Consider the following 20,761-nt stretch of genomic DNA (forward strand, 5'->3'; position numbering starts at 1 on the left):
AATTTCAAATAGTTATATTTGAAATACAGAGGTCTTTTTAGCAACAGTAAAGTGACTATTTTAATTACATCTGGCATTTCATTAAATATGCTTAAAAAATTAGAAATAGAGTTTATCTACCCACATTGTAATATATTCAGACTACAAAAAATTGATGAAATGTAATTAAATTGATCTTTGTTTTACATCAGAGAGCAGCCAGAATGGCACAGTATTATTGGGAGCATCTGCTTACCCGGCTTTGGAGGAAATGACGTCAGCACTTGAGGTAAACTTGTGTTTTACTCTGTGGACATGATTAATAGTGTTTCTTAGAGAATACTAATTAAGGCTTCTATTTCTAGTTGTGCATTGTATTTGTATTTGAATTATAAATAATTTTTGTTGAAAAATGTAAGATGCCACAGACTGGTCAGTTTAAAGATGAAAGTTACTTTCTATTTTAATTCCTAATAAAGTGAGCTGTCTTTTAATTTAGAAAAGCAATTTCTTGGTACCATGTTAAAGACCTATTCATTTAACCTCTAACATTTCTTTGGAAATATGTTGCCTTCTTGAATTATATTGAGAAATTAAAGGTTCATATCTAAAATGGAGATTAGTTTTAAAATTTGAGAACAGGGAGTTCCCATTGTGGCTCAGTGGTAATGAACCCAGCTAGTATCCATGAGGGCTCAGGTCCAATCCCCTGCCCCACTCAGTGGGTTAAGGATCTGGTGTTGCCATGAGCTGTAGAGTAATTTTGCAGATGAGGCTCGTATCTGGTGCTGCTGTGGCTGTGGTATAGGCTGGCAGCTGCAGCTCTGATCAACCTTTAGCCCAGGAACTTCCAGGTGCAACCCTAAAAAGAAAAAAAAAAGTTGAGAACAAACTAGATCTTGTCCTTATATGGCGTAGCTGTTGAAGTTTATCAGAAAAAAAATTTTCTTTACAGTAATTTTTGCCTTTATTTTCAGCTAATAAATACCACAAAATGTTTTGTGTATATAAAAACTGATGCAGAAAGTCTTGGGATTTAACCAAGTTTCTTTCTTTTTTTTTTTTCTTTTTTTCTTAGGGCCACACCTGTGGCATATGGAGGTTCCCAGGCTAGGAGTTTAACCAGAGCTGTAGCTGCCGGCCTACACCAGAGCCACAGCAACACCAGATACAAGCCCCATCTGCAAAACTACTCCACAGCTCATGGCAACGCCGGAACCCAAGTTTCTTTAACTATATAGTAGAAAATAGGATCATAAAATAAAAGAAAATATGCATAGTTCATTCAATAAAAATATCTTCTGCATAGTATTTCTTGTATCAGGATGACTATAGGGATTCTTTTTTTTTTTTACATTTATATGATTTTAATTTTTTTCCATTGTAGTTGATTTACAGTGTTTTGTCAGTTTCTACCATATAGCAAATTGACCCAGTTTTATATATTTTTATATATATATATATTCTTTTTTCTCACATTATTCTCCATCATGTTCCATCACAAGTGACTAAATATAGTTCCCAGTGTTATACAGCAGGATCTCATTGCTTATCTACTTCAAATGCAGTGGTTTGCATCTATTAACCCCATACTCCCAGTCCATCCCACTCCCACCCCCTCTCCCTCCCCTTTGGCAACCACAAGTCTGTTCTTCAAGTCTGTGAGTTTCTTTCTGTAGAAAGGTTCATTTGTGCCATATATTAGATTCCAGATATGAGTGATATCGTATGATACTTACCTTTCTCTTTCTGACTTATTTCACTTAGTACGAGAGTCTCTAGTTCCATCCATGTTGCTGCAAATGGCATTATTTTGTTCTTTTTTATAGCTGAGTAATACTCCACTGTGTATAAATACATCTTCTTTTTTTTTTTTTGGTCTTTTTGTCTTTGTTGTTGTTGTTGTTGCTATTTCTTGGGCCGCTCCCGCGGCATATGGAGGTTCCCAGGCTAGGGGTCGAATCGGAGCTGTAGCCACCGGCCTATGCCAGAGCCACAGCAACGCGGGATCCGAGCCGCGTCTGCAACCTACACCACAGCTCACGGCAACGCCGGATCGTTAACCCACTGAGCAAGGGCAGGGACCGAACCTGCAACCTCATGGTTCCTAGTCAGCTTCGTTAACCACTGCGCCACAACAGGAACTCCTAAATACCACATCTTCTTAAGCCATTCAACTGTCGATGGACAGTTAGGTTGTTTCTATGTCTTGGCTTTTGTGAATAGCACTGCAGTGAATATATGGGTGCATTTATCTTTTTCAATGTAAGTTTTGAATTTAATCAGTTTTTTATGGGTTCCTTAACTACAGAGTGAATGCTAGAAAAACCCAAAAAAACTAGTGAGAAATTAATTCTCTCCTTTCTGTGGACGGTGGGTTTCTCAGCTTCTGCAGCCCATGATGATAGACAGCAGTTCAATTTAATTCTGAGAGAGAATTGCCAAATTTGATGTGTTTTCAGACTATAAGATGAGCCTCCTGGGAAGGATTTTTATTTTATTTCATTTTATTTTGGCCACACCTATAGCATGTGAAAGTTCCCAGGCTAGGGATTGAACCTGCACAGCATTTGTGACTTGTGCCACAGCTGTGGCAACGCTGGACCCTTAACTCGTTGTGCTGTAGGGGAACTTCCAAATATCTTTTATTTTAAATCCTGTTACTGTGCTGCTTAAGTACCGTTACATACTTTGAACCATCTAGAAAATATAAGGCCTGGCATAATTGTTGAATTTGTCTCTAAAATTATGATTCTTCAGGGAGAGGAAGAAAAGTTACTTGAGGACAACCTCTATTTTGGAACTGTCAGTGATGATTCTGATATTGTTACCCTTGAGCCACCTAAGGTAGAAGAAGTTGGAAATCAAGAAGAAGCAATAATTGTTAAAGAAGAAGAGAGTCCAGAAGACTTTAATATGGGTTCTTCCTCTAGCAGCCAGTATACGTTTTGTCAGCCAGAAACTGGTAAGAACTACATAATGAATACACTGATGGGAGACTTAGGATTCCTGTGACCACATTTTATATAATAGCTTGTTTTCTGACCCTGAATCTCAAGTTTTGAATATATTTGGGTAAAACTCAAGACTTTTTGTAAAATCTAGTATTGCCTAGACCTACAGCCTAGAGCACAGTAGTCCAGTAAATACCATCTTTTATCATTAAGTAAAAGACAAAGAAAAAAATGGCTTCAGGGAGATTTATTCATGTCTTAAATGCTCCAAAATGTGTTTGACAGTTTTTAGGGCTTTAGGAGTAGGAGATTGAGCTATTATACCTAAAAAACAGGAGAATATTAAGATTGTTAGTTACAGTGGTACAAATTTTATATTGTAGAAATAATGAAAGAAAGTTTTTATTGAAGCCTTCCAGATCTATTTAGTTATTAGTCATTCAACAAACATTTATAGGGTGCTGCCATGTGCCACATAGCGTTTAAGGAACTGGCAAAACAGCAGCATCCTAAGGCCCCTGAGCTTTGGATCTTTCTTTTAGATTGAGTTATGAAAATGTGCGTATTGTAAATCTCATTCTTAATGCAGTTAGTTAATGTTTATTGTTCAGTCAAAATCATTTGGAGGTAAAATGTGAGTTACTGAGCTAATTCCCTTCTACAGTTCTTTGGCTGGGTTTTAGGGATACGTATGTAGCATTTGTTAAGGTAATATAATATTTAGACACAAAGTTACTGGAACCTCTAAGAAGCAAATCTGTAATTAACCCATGGTTACTAACCCCCAGTTATAATTTATGGCTGATTATAGAAGAGACATCTGGGAACATTGCTAGTGATAACAAGAATTTTGTAATTTGATGCAAAAATAGGAATGTGTAGTGTTTATGTCAGATCATTTTCTTAGATTTTACCATTCTTCGTTACATTTGCCCAAATCAGACAATGGAATTTCTTCTGTTATTCCAATTTAAGCTAATAAAATTTAAATAGAGGTTAAACCAGATGCTGTTTAATTTGAGAATATTTGTGAGCCAGAATATGTAGTCAGATTGAAGCCAGGAGCATTGCATAAGAGTCCATGCAGACACTTAAGAAGTGATGCTACACGCTGTTGAATTTTTTTCCCCAGGAACTTTGATGCTTCAAAGCACTAGTTTCAAATTCTAGTTTTTAATCTTCTTTCTGAATTTGGATTTCTTGATTCAGTTAAGCAGAATATTTTTTAGATATATTTTTATCCATTGCTATCCTTCCCAAGGGAATTACTTATTTCAATAAAGAAAATGTTAAAAAGTAATAAAAAATGACATTTTGACTATGTTGAAAATATATATAAGTCAGTTATCAAGAGTTTTTATTCTGTTTCCTTAGCCCATATTTTTCTTGGTTGGTTAATTTCTTGCTAACTTTGCTTAGTTTTGTTTTTTTCCTTTCCCTTTCTTCTCCACCCTCTATAGGATTTTAGCTTCATTTTTTTTTCTTCTTATGAATTTCATTCTTGTGGCAATAATCTTTTTGTTGATTTAAGAACATTTCCCACCCACTCCATGTGACACTGTCCTCTCCTTAGGAAGCAAAGTTGGTAGGTGTAGAAAAGTTTGTATTGTATATGTGTTTTTTAAAAAGGTATGACTGTTAGATTTTAATGGAGTACAAGTGATAATGTTAAGTGATAATTGAAATAAGTATTTTCAATTCTCATTTTCCTTTATATTCTTTATAATAAAGCTTTATACATCTTTTTTCCTGTTTATTCACAAAAGAAAGGTGGTGGGAGAAGCTGTGGAAGATTCCTGAATGCATAAGGGGCTGGGATGATCAGCTGAAACACCATGTTCCTAGCCAACTCGCTTTCCAAGGTGGTGTGACTAAATCTGATCAGCTTTTCTAGAGCTGAGTGTGCCTAGTCACATTTACTATTTACTTAGTGCTTTAAAGATACCTATTGTAATCTTTGATACTCTGAACAGGTGTTCAGAATTGATCTTGTATTAAAGCTGGCTAAGCTTATTGCATGCCTTTGCATTGCTTGCATCTTGGACTGTGGGCCAAATTAAGCTTTGAAAGAAGTTTAAAAATCAAAATATTCCAGCTATCATCTGTATGGGTTAAAAAAGATGGAAGCATTAGATAATATTATTAATATGGGTTAGGCTTGTTTATTTACTTAGAGTATATAATGGAAGGCAATATAGTTAATATAGAACTGAAAATTTAAGAGAATTTGACAAATGATTTATTTTTATATTTACCCACCTTAATAATGTCAGAAAATCTGACTTAAATACTCCAATTATGATCGTGAATGCCTTTGTATTATGTAATGCTTTGTTAAAGTCTTCCTTTCTTTCTCTTTGTCCAAGAAATGTAACCTCACAGCTGAGGCGACGACATCTTGGAAAAACTAGTGATCAAGAATAACCAGATAAACATGATGGGCATAAGGGTTATAGCCAAAAGATCTCTCAGTGGCATCTTTATCACTAAATATTAGGAATATTCATTCATTCAGTAGTGCCTTCTGTCTTTGTGTTTGTTGTTGTAAGTGTAAAAGTTAACTGAATTCTCCAGGATCCATCTTTTAAAAGTATTACCTAACCTTAGTCACCAGCTTTCCTGTGGCATAGATACCTTGTCTTCTGAAGAACTGTTTTGCTTTTTAGAAGCATGAATGTTTGTTGTTTTGGAGCTCTTTGTATCAAATTCAAGTTCACATTTTATCTTTACTTTTAGTGCTTTTTTTTTTTTTCTTTGCCTGGCCTAAGGAAACTATACTGAGTCATCTAATCTTCCTTGCCAGCATATAGTTTATTGATATATGGAACAATGTTAAGAAATTATACATTTGAAGAAGTTGAAGATGTTTTTCTCAATGGCTGTGTTTCTAGTACTTGAGATTTCCAGTACTTTTAGAGTTTTTTTTCAATTTGTTTTTCTTTATTATTCTTTTCATGAAGGTGCAGCACCAGACTAGTCCTTAATATCGGAGATAGCTGTTGTGTCACTTCCTCATGCTGACATATTTACTAGAGGGTAAAGTTAACAACCTTCTAGTAAGAGTGGCAGTCGAAGGGAAGGGCTCATCTGACTTCTGGAAACCTGTGTTAAACTATAGTGCTTTGAACCTTGATATTAGGCTCATAGGATGGAAATGAAACTAGGGACTAGATATACTCAAGGAACCTTTTGGTAGTTATTGTCCTTTTAAGTCACAGGAACTGATTATATACTTTCCTGTGTTCCTTTACCAATTGAGATTAAATTACCTCCATTTGAAATTGAATGAAGAGATAGAGGTTTTTTTTACCCTTCTAGAAATGGTATTTGTGGCTCTAATAGCAATAAAATTTAACAGGCTATGAGAATGATTGTTCTAATGACGTGAACTAGAAAGTTTAAAAAACCCCAAACACAAAAAACCAGACCTTCAGAGACCCCAAATATAGTTAAAAGATTCTTATGTATTACCATTGAAATCTTTGGCTTTATGTTGATAAACTTGAAAACTTGAGTTTTTGTTTATGTCGTGCTGTTTTTGTTCTTGGCTGTTGTATGTAAAACGGCATGTAGGGATGGCATTGATTATTCTAAATTCTATTTACTGGGAAAGCATTTATAAAATATTTAATATTTATCTACATTTTTCTTTTTAAAATAGTATTTTCATCTCAGCCTAGCAATGATGAGTCAAGTAGTGATGAAACCAGTCATCAGCCCAGTCCAGCCTTTAGACGACGCCGTGCTAGGAAGAAGACTGTTTCTAGTTCAGAGTCTGAAGAAAGGCTACTTGCTGAACAAGAAACTGAACCCTCTAAGGATCTGTGTAAACGTCAGTTCAGTAGTGGTCTCAATAAATGTGTTATACTTGCTTTGGTGGTTGCAATCAGCATGGGATTTGGACATTTCTATGGTAAGTAAGTATTGAGAATTTGTTATACATAAACTGATTGCATAGTGTAGAGGAGGCACTTATGAAGAGTGCCTCCAGGGATTTTTTTTCATTGTCATCCTTGAAATATATGACCTTGGAAAGCTTGTACCTATTTGAGCCTTAGACTTTTTTATTTGGATAATAGGGATAGTGTTGCCTATCTCACAAAGATGTTTGCACTTAAATTCAGTAGTATTTAAGAAATTTAAAGATTGTTAGCACATATGTATTAAAAAGATTAAAAATCTGAAATGCCTACAAGTTAAATCATTTTAATTTAGAATCACAAACTATTTTTTTGTTGTTTGTTTTTGGCTGAACTCCCAGCATGTGGAAGTTTCCAGGCCAGGGATTGAACTTGCACCACAGCAATGACTGAAGCGGCTTCAATAATGATACTGGATCCTTTTTAAAAGAAATTTTCATTTTAGGGCCACACCTATGGAAGTTCCCAGGCTAGGGGTCAAATCAGAGCTGCAGCTGTAGGCCTCCTCCACAGCCACAACAATATCAGATCAGAGCTGCCTCTGTGACCACTTACACTGCAGCTTGCAGCAACGCCAGATCTTTAACCCACTGAGCAAGGCCCTGGATCGAACTCCTGTCCTGGATGCTTTTGTCGGGTTCTTAACCTGCAGAGCCACATGGGAACTCTGATGATGATGCTGGATCTGTAACCCAGTGCACCACAAGAGACTCCTAAACTAGTTTTAACTGTGACTTTATTAAGAGATTATGTAAATTTCAGTTGAAATAGTTACATTTGAAATGTCAGTATAATTGGTGCTCATTATTTTTACCTTCAGGCTTTATATTTTGTGACCTTTGTTGCTACTTCTGTGATTCATGCGACATGAACATTCATTCATTTTATCCTTTGCTCACTATTATCCTTGTTAGTGTTTCTTTACATTGATTAATTATGTCCTTAATACAAAGTTTTCAAAGGTATCTTGGGTGAAAAGAGGAAGGATTCCATGTGCTCTTATTTTCTTTTGGCATGCTATTCCTTGAATCTTATTTAAGGTGTATATATGTACAAATTAAGAATGTTTGAGAACTGAAAATTCATACTTTTTACTTATTAGAATTTTAAAATAGGCATTTTAAACAAATATCTTAGATCTTCAAAAATTTCAGTTTGCCTTATAGTAACTACTTTTAGGATTTTTGCCTATATAATATATAGTTTAGCTTTCTGAACAATTTGGTTTTGCTAGTTCCTTCCAACTATATGTTCCTTATGACTGAAGAATTACTTGTACCCTTTGTTGATTTGTGGAAAAGATGTATTCTTCAACATAGTGTAATATTAGAATAAACGTAATGAAGACAGTCAGTACTTGTTGAAAGTCAGTCAAATGTGTTTCTCCTTGTATTTAATTTTATATTAATAAAAGTAAACTCCTAATAGATGCCTGCTTGAGTTTGATACTGTAATTTATATCCTCCTTGAAGTTTGTTGTAAGGAGATTTGACTTTAAATACACATTCAACTTGTTATCTAGCTAGATCAGATATGTGAATATGTTTTTTTGAGCATGGTTTTTTTCCCTGCAGGTAAACATGGAGGTAACAAAGGAGAAGGTCTTATTTAATTTTAATCTTCTTTCTTACTAAAAAAACAAAGTGCAGTGATTTAATATTAATCCAGATTGCATTTAAACCCTACCAGTTTGCATGACTTTTAAGTATTTTGTAAAAACATCAATTTAGGAGTGCTTTCAAAATTGAGAAATTATTGCCATTACTTAGAATTTTGCTTACTTGTAAGATTTACTTTATTAATTATATTTAATAAAGTATATTCTTGTAGTGGGTCAAATTACCCTTTCAGAAGCCTTTTTTTAATAAAACAGCCTTTTTTTAATAAAACATTTTTATTATAGTTGATTTACAATGTTCTGTCAATTTCCACTGTACAGTAAAGTCATACATATATATATATATACACACATTATTTTTCTCGCATTATCCTCTATCCTGTTCCATTGCAAGTGATGGGTAGAGTTCTCTGTGTTCTATAGCAGGATCTCATTGCTTATCCACTCCAAATGCAATAGTTTACATCTATTAACCCCAGACTCCCAGTCCATTCCACTCCCCTCCCCTCCAACCTTGGCAACCACAAGTCTGTTCTCCAAATGATGAGTTTGTTTTCTATAGAAAGTTTCATTTGTGCCATGTATTATATGCCAGATATAACTGATATAACATGGTATTTTTTCTCTTTCTGACTTACTTCACTTAGTGTGAGAATCTTTAGTTCCATCCATGTTGCTACAAATTGCATTATTTTGTACTTTTTTATGGCTAAGTAGTATTCTATTGTGTATGTGTACTGCATCTTCTTAATCTGTTCATCTGTCAGTGGACATTTAGCTTATTTCCAAGTCTTGGCTATTGTGAATAGTGCTGTAATGAACATAAAGGTGCATGTATCTTTTTGAATGTAAGTTTTGTCCAGATATATGCCCGGGAGTGGTATTGCTAGATAATATGCTAGTTCTATATTTAGTTTTCTGAGGTACCTCCATACTGGTCTCCATAGTGATTGTACCAGTTTACATTCCCACCAACAGTGCAGGAGGGTTCCCCTTTTTTCACACCCTCTCCAGCATTTGTTATTTGTAGACTTAATTAATGTGGCTATACATTCTGATTGGTGTGAGGTGATACCTCATTGTAGTTTTGATTTGCATTTCTCTAATACTTAAGAGATGTTGAGCATTTTTTTCATGTGCGTATTGGCCATACATACGTCTTCTTAGAAGACACCTATGGTCAATTAATCTTTCACAAAGGAGGCAAGAATATAAAACGGGAAAAAGACAGTCATTTAGTAAGTGGTGCTGGGAAAACTGGACAGCTGCATATAAATCAGTGAAACTACAACACACTCTCATACCATGCACAAAAATAAATTGAAAATGGCTTAAAGACTTCAACAGAAGACAGGACACCATAAAACATCTCGAAGAGAACATAGGCAAAACATTCTCTGACATCAACCATTCAAATGTTTCTTAGGTTATTCTCCCAAGGCAATATAAATAAAAATAAAAATAGGAGTTCCCGTCGTGGCGCAGTGGTTAACGAATCCGACTAGGAACCATGAGGTTGCGGGTTTGATCCCTGCCCTTTCTCAGTGGGTTGAGGATCCGGCGTTGCCGTGAGCTGTGGTGTAGGTCGCAGACATGGCTTGGATCCTGCATTGCTGTGGCTCTGGTGTAGGCTGATAGCTACAGCTCCGATTCGACCCCTAGCCTGGGAACCTCCATATGCCGCGGGAGCGGCCCAAGAAATGGCAACAAGACAAAAATAAATAAATAAATAAATAAAAATAAACCAAGGGGACCTAATCAAACTTAAAAGCTTTTGCACAGCAAATGAAACCATAAAAAAAAAGAAAAACCCAAAAAGACAACCTACAGAATGGGGAAAAAAATAGTTGCCAATGATGCATCCGACAAGGACTTAGTCTCCAAAATATACAAGCAACTCATACAACTCAACAGCAAAAAAAAAAAAAAAAAAACCCAATTGAAAAATGGACAGAAGACCTGAATAGACATTTCTCCAAAGAATAACAGCCTTTATAATAATAGGTTTATGTAATAATGAAATACAAAAACTTAACTTTAATGATTGCTAGCTTTTCAAGTTCACATTTAAAGGACATCACATTTTTTCTTAGTTGTGGTACTGATGTCAATACTTTAACAACTCTTTTAAGTTGATTTTAGAGCCAGCTTGAATTTCCCATGCACCATGAAGTCAGTCAGTTGGTTTATAATCATTTAACGAAGACACAATACTAAGTGAATCACTCAGAATATTAACCAGCCTTGACTCCATGACTGTCAGATGTATCTTGGAAGGAAGAGAGAACTAACAGGACTGAGGATGGTAAAAAAAATATACTGTAGGTATTTGGCACTGTTTCAGGTCTTGAAAATGCTTACAGTTTTTTTTTTTTTTTTTAAGTCGCGATGTATGAAGTACCTATCTTTCTTTACCTGTAGATTATCCATCTAAGTCAGTGGTGCAGTTCAGTTGATTTGGTTTCTCATGGAGTTGCTTTAAGTACTGATAGGCTGCCCTGTTCTTGAGCTCAAACTGTGATACTTACTGAGTCATCCTAGAGGTGGTTAAGATTTGAGTTGGGTCTGGACTTAGGCTTATGATATGTGGAAGGAAAATGGAACCATACTAGCAGTGGAGAACCTGATAACCTGAAAGGAAATTTGCTAGGTTTGGGAGCACTGGAAAGACTGGCAGGACTATAGCAAAACAGATTATGTAGAGATAATGGAGTATAAGGTTGGACTCTGTGGGATACTATTATATTATAAAACATCATAGAATCTGGGTAGGAGAGTTAGATTTATAGTGAGCCAACAGCAGTAATTTTAGAGGAAAAGTGCAAATAGTGTGGGATAAATTAGAACACTCAACTAGGAGGTATTTGGTGATCCAGGGCCTTGACAGAGTGATGGTGGGAATGGAGAGAAGGTTGGTGAAATAAAGGACACTGAAATACTGATGGAAAACAGAACTTCCAGTCTGGATGCTTAAGATATTGGTGATTTACTCTTTAAATTCTGGGAAGTGAGTTAGCTGCTTTAATTTTGGAGTTGGGAAAGTTATAGGGGAAGAGTTTTGCTAGATGATAAAGTTAGTAGATGGTGAGCACAGTTTGGTTTGTTTTTACCCAGCTTTCTTCTTGAATGAATCAGGGCAAGTGCTGAAGTTCCATTTTGTTGTTGTTGTTACTGTTCATGAAGACACCCCCAAAATTGTGCCCATCAGGCAGCTGGATGTATTGGCTGGAAGCTCTGGTGAGATTGGGACTTTATCTGTAGAAGAGAAGGCTTACAGCAGTGATAGCAAAAACTGACAGGGGGTTGATGTGATTAAGGTAAGCAGATTTGTGGGTATAACCAGACCTTACACCCTGGGTTGTTGAGTTAGGCAGCTGGAGATAGAGAGGAAAAAACACCCCAACAGTCAGTGAGATTGATTAAGACCATTTTGACCATCATCAGACATATGCTATATATTAATAGTTCTGCAAACTCAGATTTCAACATGTATTTTTAAGTTATTTTCCAGTGGGCAAAGGAATTCATTTATTAGCAGTTTGAAAAGTCAGAGGTTTTTCTTTTGCCTTAGGAACTACTATTTCAGTATTTTAAAAAAATATGAGATAATTTTGAGTAAATTGAAGCAAATTTACTGTGCAAATTTTGATTTTTTTTTGTTTTTATTTACTTCTTTTTGCCTTGTTTGAAAAGAAGTGAATTCTTCTTTTTTTCCCCCCATGTTTGGCCACCCCATAGCATATGGAGTTCCTGGGCCAGGGATCAGATCTGAGCTGCAGTTGTGACCTACACTGGATCCTTTAACCCACTGTGCTGGGCTGGGAATCAAACCTGCAAGGTGCCCCTGATCCTGTTGGGCCACAGTGGGAACTCCAAGAAGAAGTGAATTCTAACAGAATATCGTAGCTGTTAACTGGTAACATATGTCTATAATTTAGCAAAAGTTTTCTCTTTAGTGGTTTTCAAGATGTACTGAAGAAATAAGTTAATTTTTCAGAAGTCACAAAGTATAATTATTCTTCTATTTTAAAATTCTCTGATGTCTTTACATAATGGTATGCCACTCAGTAGATGTAATATTATGGTGGCCAAATGCATTTTGCCTTCTTTTTGATTTTGCGTTGTTTATTCCCGTGCATGAAGCATGTAGCAGCATGTGAATGGCATGTTTTGGCAAATTAACATTTTGATTTTTAGGATGAAAATGTAGAGCATTTGGTTAATTTATGATTCATTTATCACTGGGATAGGGATGGTGATACTTCAGTTACAGACCTAAATAATGTGGAGCTCTTAAAAGATCTGGCTTTGAGAATGGTGGGTCATCACAGTTTAGCCAGTTTACTTTCCTTACTCTTCTTTTTGGGCTTGTGCTATATCATTTAAGCAAAACGTAGTGAGAAAAACAGACATTTTCACTTTTCCTTAGTCTTAAAACCTGTAAGTAGACTCTATGGTTTATTTCTTTCTCTGTCGAAGTGGGGAGTGTAGCACTTTATATATACCTCAGAGAACCCTTAAAAACAGCAAAACTTGAGTGCCTTCAATATAGTAAGACAAAAATGTTACATGAATTGTTATGTTTGGTAGGGTGATATGGTCTGGCTTGTTTTAATCAAAAGGATAGTAAACTGCTTAAATGTCCCTGGTGTATACCAAATAAAATAAAAATTATAGTAACCTACTTGGCCTGATTTATGTATTAACATCCATCTACCACTATTTGGTGAATGACACCATAAGATTTTACTTATTCATTCTTTGTTTATATAATCAGAATTTTTATGGAACTGTGAAATGCTGATACTTTGAAGAAAACGATCCTATCTGGGTTAAGTAGTTAAATATTCAAATTAAATGTTTTATTGTATGTTCAAAAATATTGGAAATCATAACATTTATGTTATGTATCCCTAATAAAAATTTTCATTTTTAGGCACAATTCAGATTCAGAAGCGTCAACAGTTAGTCAGAAAGGTACATGAAGATGAGTTGAATGATATGAAAGACTATCTTTCCCAGTGTCAACAGGAACAAGAATCATTTATAGATTATAAGGTAAGTATTAATAAATTTTATAAATTGTGTTAGCCAGTAATTATTGTGCTATTCATATACAAGCACAGCGAAGTTTAGTAAGTTAATAATGCTGTTAATAATTGTTGATTGAGCACAGTTCACCTACCTCCAACAGCAGTGTGCTGTCCATTCTGTCCAGTTACCTAGCAACTTTCTCGATTTATGAGGACTAGCAAAATAGGTGATACCTTATCTAGTTCTTCTCTAGGAAGTGTGTAGGGATTGTAGATAAGTTCAGGATAGAAATAAACTGTTCCTTTTTCCTTTTATTCGCCTAGATGTCCTTCCCACTTAATTTATTTATGTATTCCTGGAGCTCCCATTGTGGTAATGAACCTGACAAATATCCATGAGGACACAGGTTTGATCCCTGGTCTCATTCAGTAGGTTAAGGGTCCAGCATTGCTGGGAGCTGTGGTATAGGTCACAGATGTGGCTTTGATCCCGGGTTTCTGTGGCTGTGGCATGGGCTGACGGTGGCAGCTCCGATTTGACCCCTAGTCAGGGAATTTCCATATGTCACTGGTGCAACCATAAAATATATATATATATATGTGTGTATATATATGTGTGTGTGTGTGTATATATATGTGTATATATATATATTCCTTATAGGGTTATGTTTTTCTTTGGAAGACAGAATACCACTTAACACCTGAATCACTTCTTTTAGGGAGGGGCTACTAAAGTTAATTGTGAATAGTGTAATTTTCCCTACCTCAAACAAAGAATGTCGTAAAGAGAGTAGCCATTTTCTTCATCACTTTGGTTTCTGGCTCCATAGAATGACTTTGGCTCTTAGGGGTCTTGTCCTGCATAGATCTTTACTGAGTCAGTTCTGACAGACCTTTTGTTTCCAGCTATTTAAGTGTGGTTTGGATTTTGAAGATCATCATGAAAGACCTGTCTAAGATCTGCTTACTTATTAAATTCAAGATTATGGAGTTTATTGGATATAATACCCTTCTTTTTTTTTTGTCTTTTTGTCTTTTTGCCTTTTCTAGGACTAGTCCTGAGGCATATGGAGATTCCAAGGCTAGGGGTCTAATTGGTGCCGTAGCCACTGGCCTACGCCAGAGCCACAGCAACACGGCATCCGAGCCGCGTCTGCGACCTACACCACAGCTCAGCCGGATCCTCAACCCACTGAACAAGGGCAGGGATCGAACCCTCAACCTCATGGTTCCTAGTTGGATTTGTTAACCACTGCGCCATGACGGGAACTCCTGCAATACCCTTCTGAAGCCATTCTTTAATTCACTGTGCTTGGCCATTTAAAGATAATGTTACATCAGTCTGTTCTACTCTGTAGTTCACTTGGGTTTTTTGTTGTTGTTGTTGTTGTTGTTTTTTGGCCATGCCTGTGGCATGTCAAAGTTCCAGGTCCAGAGATTGACCCACACCACGGCTATGACCCACGCCACTGCAGTGACAACGCTAGCAAGATCCTTAACCCGCTGTGCCACAAGAGAGCTCCCATGGTACACTTTAAAAAAAAAATTTTATTGAAGTATAGTTGATTTACAATATTATATTAGTATCAGGTTATAGCATAGTGATTCAGTATTTTTATAATTATACTCCATTAAAAGGGATTACTAGATAATTGTTACAGTTCCATGTGCTATACAATATATCCTTATTGGTTATCTATTTTAAACATAGTAGTATGTTATCTCTCTCTCTCTTTTTTTTTTTTTTTTTTTTTGTCTTTTCTAGGGCCGATCCCGTGGCATATGGAGGTTCCCAGGCTAGGGGTCTAATTGGAGCTGTAGCCACCAGCCTATGCCAGAGCCACAGGAACATGGGATCCGAGCCGCGTCTGCAACCTACACCACAGCTCACGGCAATGCCGGATCCTTAACCCACTGAGCAAGGGCAGGGATCAAACCCGCAACCTCATGGTTCCTAGTCGGATTCGTTAACCACTGCTCCACGATGGGAACTCCAGTAGCATGTTATCTCTCAGTCCCGTAGCTTTACTGTGCCTCTCTGCCTTCCCTCTCCTCACTGGTAACCACTGTCTTGTTTTCTGTATCTGTGAGTCTCTTTGTTTTGCTGTATGCAGTTTATTTGTATTATTTTTTAGATTTCACATATAAGTGATACCATACAGTGTTTGTCTTTCTCTGACTTACTTCACTGAGCATAATATTCTCCATAGTCCACTTCCATTGGGTATATGGAACTTTTTTTTTTCTCTTAAGCAAGGAGAGCAGAGTGGAATTGTCATTGCTTTTATGAAAAAGGCAATGATACTTCAATTTTGCTTAATTTACTACAGACATCATGGCTCTCACCTTTGAATCAGACCAGAAAAATATCTAATATACACAGTTTTTAAAAAAAATGTTCTTTAAGAGAATGACAGTATTTTCCACCTGAAAAATAACTGTCCGAAATGGATGTTTCATTTTCTGGCCTATTTATCTTCAAAAAACAAACTTAAGCTTCATTATAGTTTTCCACATGCCACAGTCCTAGTCAAAGGAAAAAAAGTATGGGTGGAGTTCCTGCTGTAATGTGATGGGTTAAGAATCTGACTGTAGCCAGCTCCAGTTGCTGTAGAGGTGTGGGTTCAATCCATGGCCTGCCACAATGGGTGAAAGGATCTGGCATTGTCTCAGCTGCAGTGTAGGTCACAGCTGCAGCTTAGGTTCATTCCCTGGTCTGGGAACTTCCATATGCCTCAGGTGTGGCCATTAAAAAAAAGTATAGGAGAACTTGATTATCTCTCTGAACTTAGAGGTGTTAATTTGCTTAGGACCAAGCTAATTAATGAAAACTTAATGAAAAAATTAATGAAAACTTTGTCCTCCTAAGGTTGTAGCAAATATAAACAGTATTTTTGAAAATACTGAAAATTAAAGTTAATGAAAACTTTTTAATGAAAACTTTTTCCTCCTAAGGTTAATTAATGAAAAATTTTGAAATTAATGAAAACTTTTTCCTCCTAAGGTTGCAGCAAATATAAAACAGTATTTTTTTTTTTTTTTTTTGGCCATGCCTATGGCATGTGGAAATTTCTGGGCCAGGGATCAAACCTGCACCACAGCAGTGACTGGAGCCACTAGAGTGACGATGCCAGATCTTTAACCTACTGCACCACAGGAGAATTCCATAAAGAGAATTTCTTGAAGTCTGAAGTTATCTCTAGCTATAATTTTACTTTATATAAAATATAATTTCCTTAACCCAAGGTTCATATAACCCTTAGTCTTCCCTAAATCCTCTCTAGAAGCCTTCTCAGGAAGATTGGAGTCCTGTAGTCAAAAGATAAAAGGTTGTCTTTAATTCTATGTGTTTATTTTGCCATAGCTCTTTGCCGTGCATATGAACCATATTTTTTCCAGTTTTCATTTATTGAAAATACTACATAAAGGATAGTCTCTGCAGAAAATGGACACTAAAAATTTATGGAGTATTTGTTGTATTTTAAAGATTTGGGGTTTTTTTAGCTTTTTCTTTTTAGGCTGCACCTGTGGCATACAGAAGTTCCCAGGCTAGGGGGTGAATGGGAGCTGCAGCTGCTGACTTATGCCACAGCAACGCAAGATCCAAGCCCGTGTCTGTCACCTACACCACAGCTCACAGCAACACCGGATCTGTAAACCACTGGGTGAGGCCAGGGATGGAACCCGCATCCTCGTGGATACTAGTCAGGTTCATAACCTGCTCAGCCACAACAGGAACTCCCTATCTTAAAGATTTAAATTCAGCTTTTAAAGCACTTGACATTTTTTTCTTTCTTGTCTTTCAAAAAATTTTAGTCATTGAAGGAAAATCTTGCAAGGTGTTGGACCCTTACTGAAGCAGAAAAGATGTCCTTTGAAACCCAGAAAAAGAACCTTGATACAGAAAATCAGCATCTAAGAATATCTCTGGAGAAGGAGGAAAAAGCCTTATCTTCATTACAAGAAGAATTAAGAAAACTAAGAGAACAGATTAGGATATTAGAAGATAAAGGTACAAGTGCTGAATTAGTTACAGAAAATCAGAAACTTAAACAGCACTTGGAAGAAGAAAAGCTGAAAACACACAGCTTCCTTAATCAAAGGGAGACTCTGTTGGCAGAAGCAAAGATGCTAAGGAGGGAACTGGAAAGAGAACGACTGATAACCGTGGCTTTAAAGGTGGAACTCCAACAGTTAAGCTCAAGTCAGTCATACGGCAGTCCAGACTCTCCCAGTGTAGTGGCTGAAAAAAAGGAAATAGAAATGTTACGGGAAAGACTTACTGAGCTGGAGCGCAAGCTAAACTTTGAACAGCAGCGTTCTGATTTGTGGGAAAGACTGTATGTTGAAGCAAAAGATCAAAATGGAAAACAAGAAACTGATGGAAAAAAGAAAGGGAACAGAGGAAACCACAGAGCTAAAAATAAGTCAAAGGAAACATTTTTGGGTTCTGTTAAGGAAACATTTGATGCCATGAAGAATTCTACCAAGGAGTTTGTGAGGCATCATAAAGAAAAAATTAAACAGGCTAAAGAAGCTGTGAAAGAAAATCTGAAAAAATTCTCAGATTCAGTTAAATCCACTTTCAGGCATTTCAAAGATACCACCAAGAACATCTTTGATGAAAAAGGCAATAAAAGATTTGGTGCTCCAAAAGAAAACGTAGCTAAAAAACCAGTGGTTTTTAGTGAATATTTACATCCACAGTATAAGGCACGTACACAAAACCAGAATAGTAGAGGCCCTACTACGCAAAGAGAGGGAAGGAAAGAAAAGCCTCACTTTGAAGAATTTGGAAAATTTAAAAATTCACAGAAATGCAGTGCTGAGCATGACTGTGGTGAAAATTACAATTCTTTCAGAAAGGCTTGTTCTGGTGTATTTGAATGTGCTCAACAGGAATCCATTAATCTTTTTAATGTTAAAATGTTGAATCCTGTAAGGATAGATGAATTTAGACAGTTAATTGAAAGGTATTTATTAGAACAACTGGATAGTTTTCATCACTGGAAAGAACTTGATCACTTCATCAATAAGTTTTTCCTAAATGGTGTCTTTATACATGATCAGAAGCTCTTCACTGACTTTGTTAATGATGTTAAAGATTATCTTAAAGACATGAAGGAATATCAAGTAGATAATGATGGAGTGTTTGAGAAGTTGGATGGATATATATATAAACACTTCTTTGGTCACACCTTTTCCCCTCCATATGGACCCAGGTCGGTTTACATAGCACCATGTTATTATAATAGTTTTTAACATTTATAGATTGCATAGCATTTTTATCATTTGATAAGTTTCTTAGAATGTTATTACAGTTGATCCTTAAACAATGTGGGGGTTAATGTGTATATGACCTATAGTCAGCCCTCTGCATCTGCAGTTTCTCTGGATCTGCAGGGATTCAACCAACCACATACCATGTAGTACTGAAGTAATTACTATTGAAAAATATCCATCCATGTATGATTAGGCCCATGCAGTTCAAACCCATGTTGTTCAAGGGTCAACTGTATTTGTGAAGTACTTTTTGTAAACAAAAGTACTATTTGTAAAAATACTCTGTTGGCAGATAACTTAGGGTAAATTACAGTGAAAGATAAAATTTTAAGTTGAAATTATTACATACTGAAAATTTCATATGATTAATTTGGCTTGAGCCAGTGGTTTAATTTCTACCTTAAGAAATCAGATAAGGAAGGATATGTAATCTTATTTTAGCCTGTTTTGTTCCTTGTCATTCTAGTTTATATAAAAAGATAATCACCCTAATTGAAATTATTTCCCTTGAATCTTTTATTTATGTACTCACTTTGAGAAGCTAAGATGAAAAATACAAATTTCACTTGAATTCAGAAGGGTTCATATATAACAATTCATATATCCCACTTATTTTCATTTGTCTATTCCATTTGCCAACAAAATTATGACATTTAATATATTACAGAATTATTGTTGGTAGAGGTAGAGGCATGATCAAAGAGGCGGATTTAGCAAGCCACAAGTTCTAATGCGTGTGTGCTTCATATATAACTTCTAAAACTAACTTTGTATCCATTGCTTATCTGCTTTCTATTCTGTAACATGAAACTCATCTAATCTTCAAATGTTAGCTTTATTTTTACCTTTGAGATAGTTTTATATATATATGTGTGTATATATACATATATTTTTACATACACACATACGTCTTTTTGAATAAATGTAATGTGTCCATAAAATAATGAGACTGAGTCTAGTGTCTTTAGTTATTATCTAGTGCCTATAATGTGCGAAGCACTGTGAGGCTGCCTGGAGGAAACAAATGAGAAATTCTTGCTGAAAAGAAACTCATAAGTTTTGGGGGAATTAAGTCAGTATAAGAAACTCAGTGGAAGTATGGAGGCGTATGTATATGGTGGCCTCAGTCTGGAGAAATTTGGGAAGGCTTCATGAGTGAGATGCCCTTTGAACTGAACTTACTTTAAAACTAGCTTTTGAAAGAGAAAAGAGAATTTGCCAAGCAGAAGAGGGTAGGACATTCCACTCAAAGGGAACTTTGCACAGATTTAGAGATGTGCAGACATTCTACTTGAGGCAGGGTGGTGCTGGGGTGGGAATGGAAGAAAAGATTCAGATCATGAACCTTCATTTTATGCTGAAAGACTTGATTTCTTGCATTTTGGGTCTCTGGCAGCAGCCTGAAAGATTCGTTGGAAAGGATGAAGCTAGATGCTAGAAGGTGGCCTTTAACATAATATAGACATGAGCTAGTAAGTATGTGAATTAGGGCATAGCAGGAGTGGAAAGGAGACAAATCTAAATAATATTTAGTAAGTAGAATTGATGGTATTTTCTGTGAAAGAGAAATAGAAAGGAATAATGACTTCCAGACTTCTGGATTGAGTCAACAGTTAGTGATATCATTGTGCTTAAGGAGTACCAGAAGGTTTTGGGTAAGGGGAATTGGAAGTGAGAATTGTATTGGAGCTATCTATTGACATACAAGTAGGGGAAATTAGTTGGCTTTAGTTATATGACTCTCTAGCCCAGATGGTTTTTCGGACTCCTGGGGAACACCGACATCTTAGAGGTTATAGAGAAAGAAAGCTGAGAAAGACCACCAGAGAGTGGCACATGAAAAGCCAAAAATCATCTCAAGTAAAAGGGATATTTCAGTGTTAAACACTTAAAAAAAAAAAAAAAAGATTGCATGTCTTGGCTGGGAATTGGCTGGCAATGGATGGGTTACAGATTGTTCCAGTGAAGTAGTGA

The 20,761-nt window shown here is 36.1% G+C and overlaps 1 protein-coding gene and 1 non-coding gene across 12 annotated transcripts in view; both read left to right on the top strand.

The window, feature by feature from the left end:
* CCPG1 (cell cycle progression 1) overlaps nt 1–20,761 on the top strand; it is a 45,747-nt gene that overhangs the window by 23,754 nt on the left and 1,232 nt on the right. For 4 of the 11 annotated variants that reach the window (XM_021099673.1, XM_021099736.1, XM_021099788.1 and 1 more), the window contains 7 exons: nt 192–268; nt 2,740–2,944; nt 4,700–4,795; nt 6,595–6,846; nt 8,428–8,439; nt 13,408–13,529; nt 17,321–18,726. In XM_021099673.1, coding sequence (XP_020955332.1) covers nt 192–268; nt 2,740–2,944; nt 4,700–4,795; nt 6,595–6,846; nt 8,428–8,439; nt 13,408–13,529; nt 17,321–18,726 — 2,170 coding nt within the window. 11 annotated transcript variants of the gene reach the window in all.
* MIR628 (microRNA 628) lies at nt 5,935–6,014 on the top strand. The gene has a single exon (NR_035402.1). It is a non-coding gene; the product is annotated as a microRNA 628 (primary transcript).

Source organism: Sus scrofa, chromosome 1, assembly GCF_000003025.6.
Source record: "Sus scrofa isolate TJ Tabasco breed Duroc chromosome 1, Sscrofa11.1, whole genome shotgun sequence".
In the NCBI taxonomy this organism is placed as follows: Eukaryota; Metazoa; Chordata; class Mammalia; order Artiodactyla; family Suidae; genus Sus; species Sus scrofa.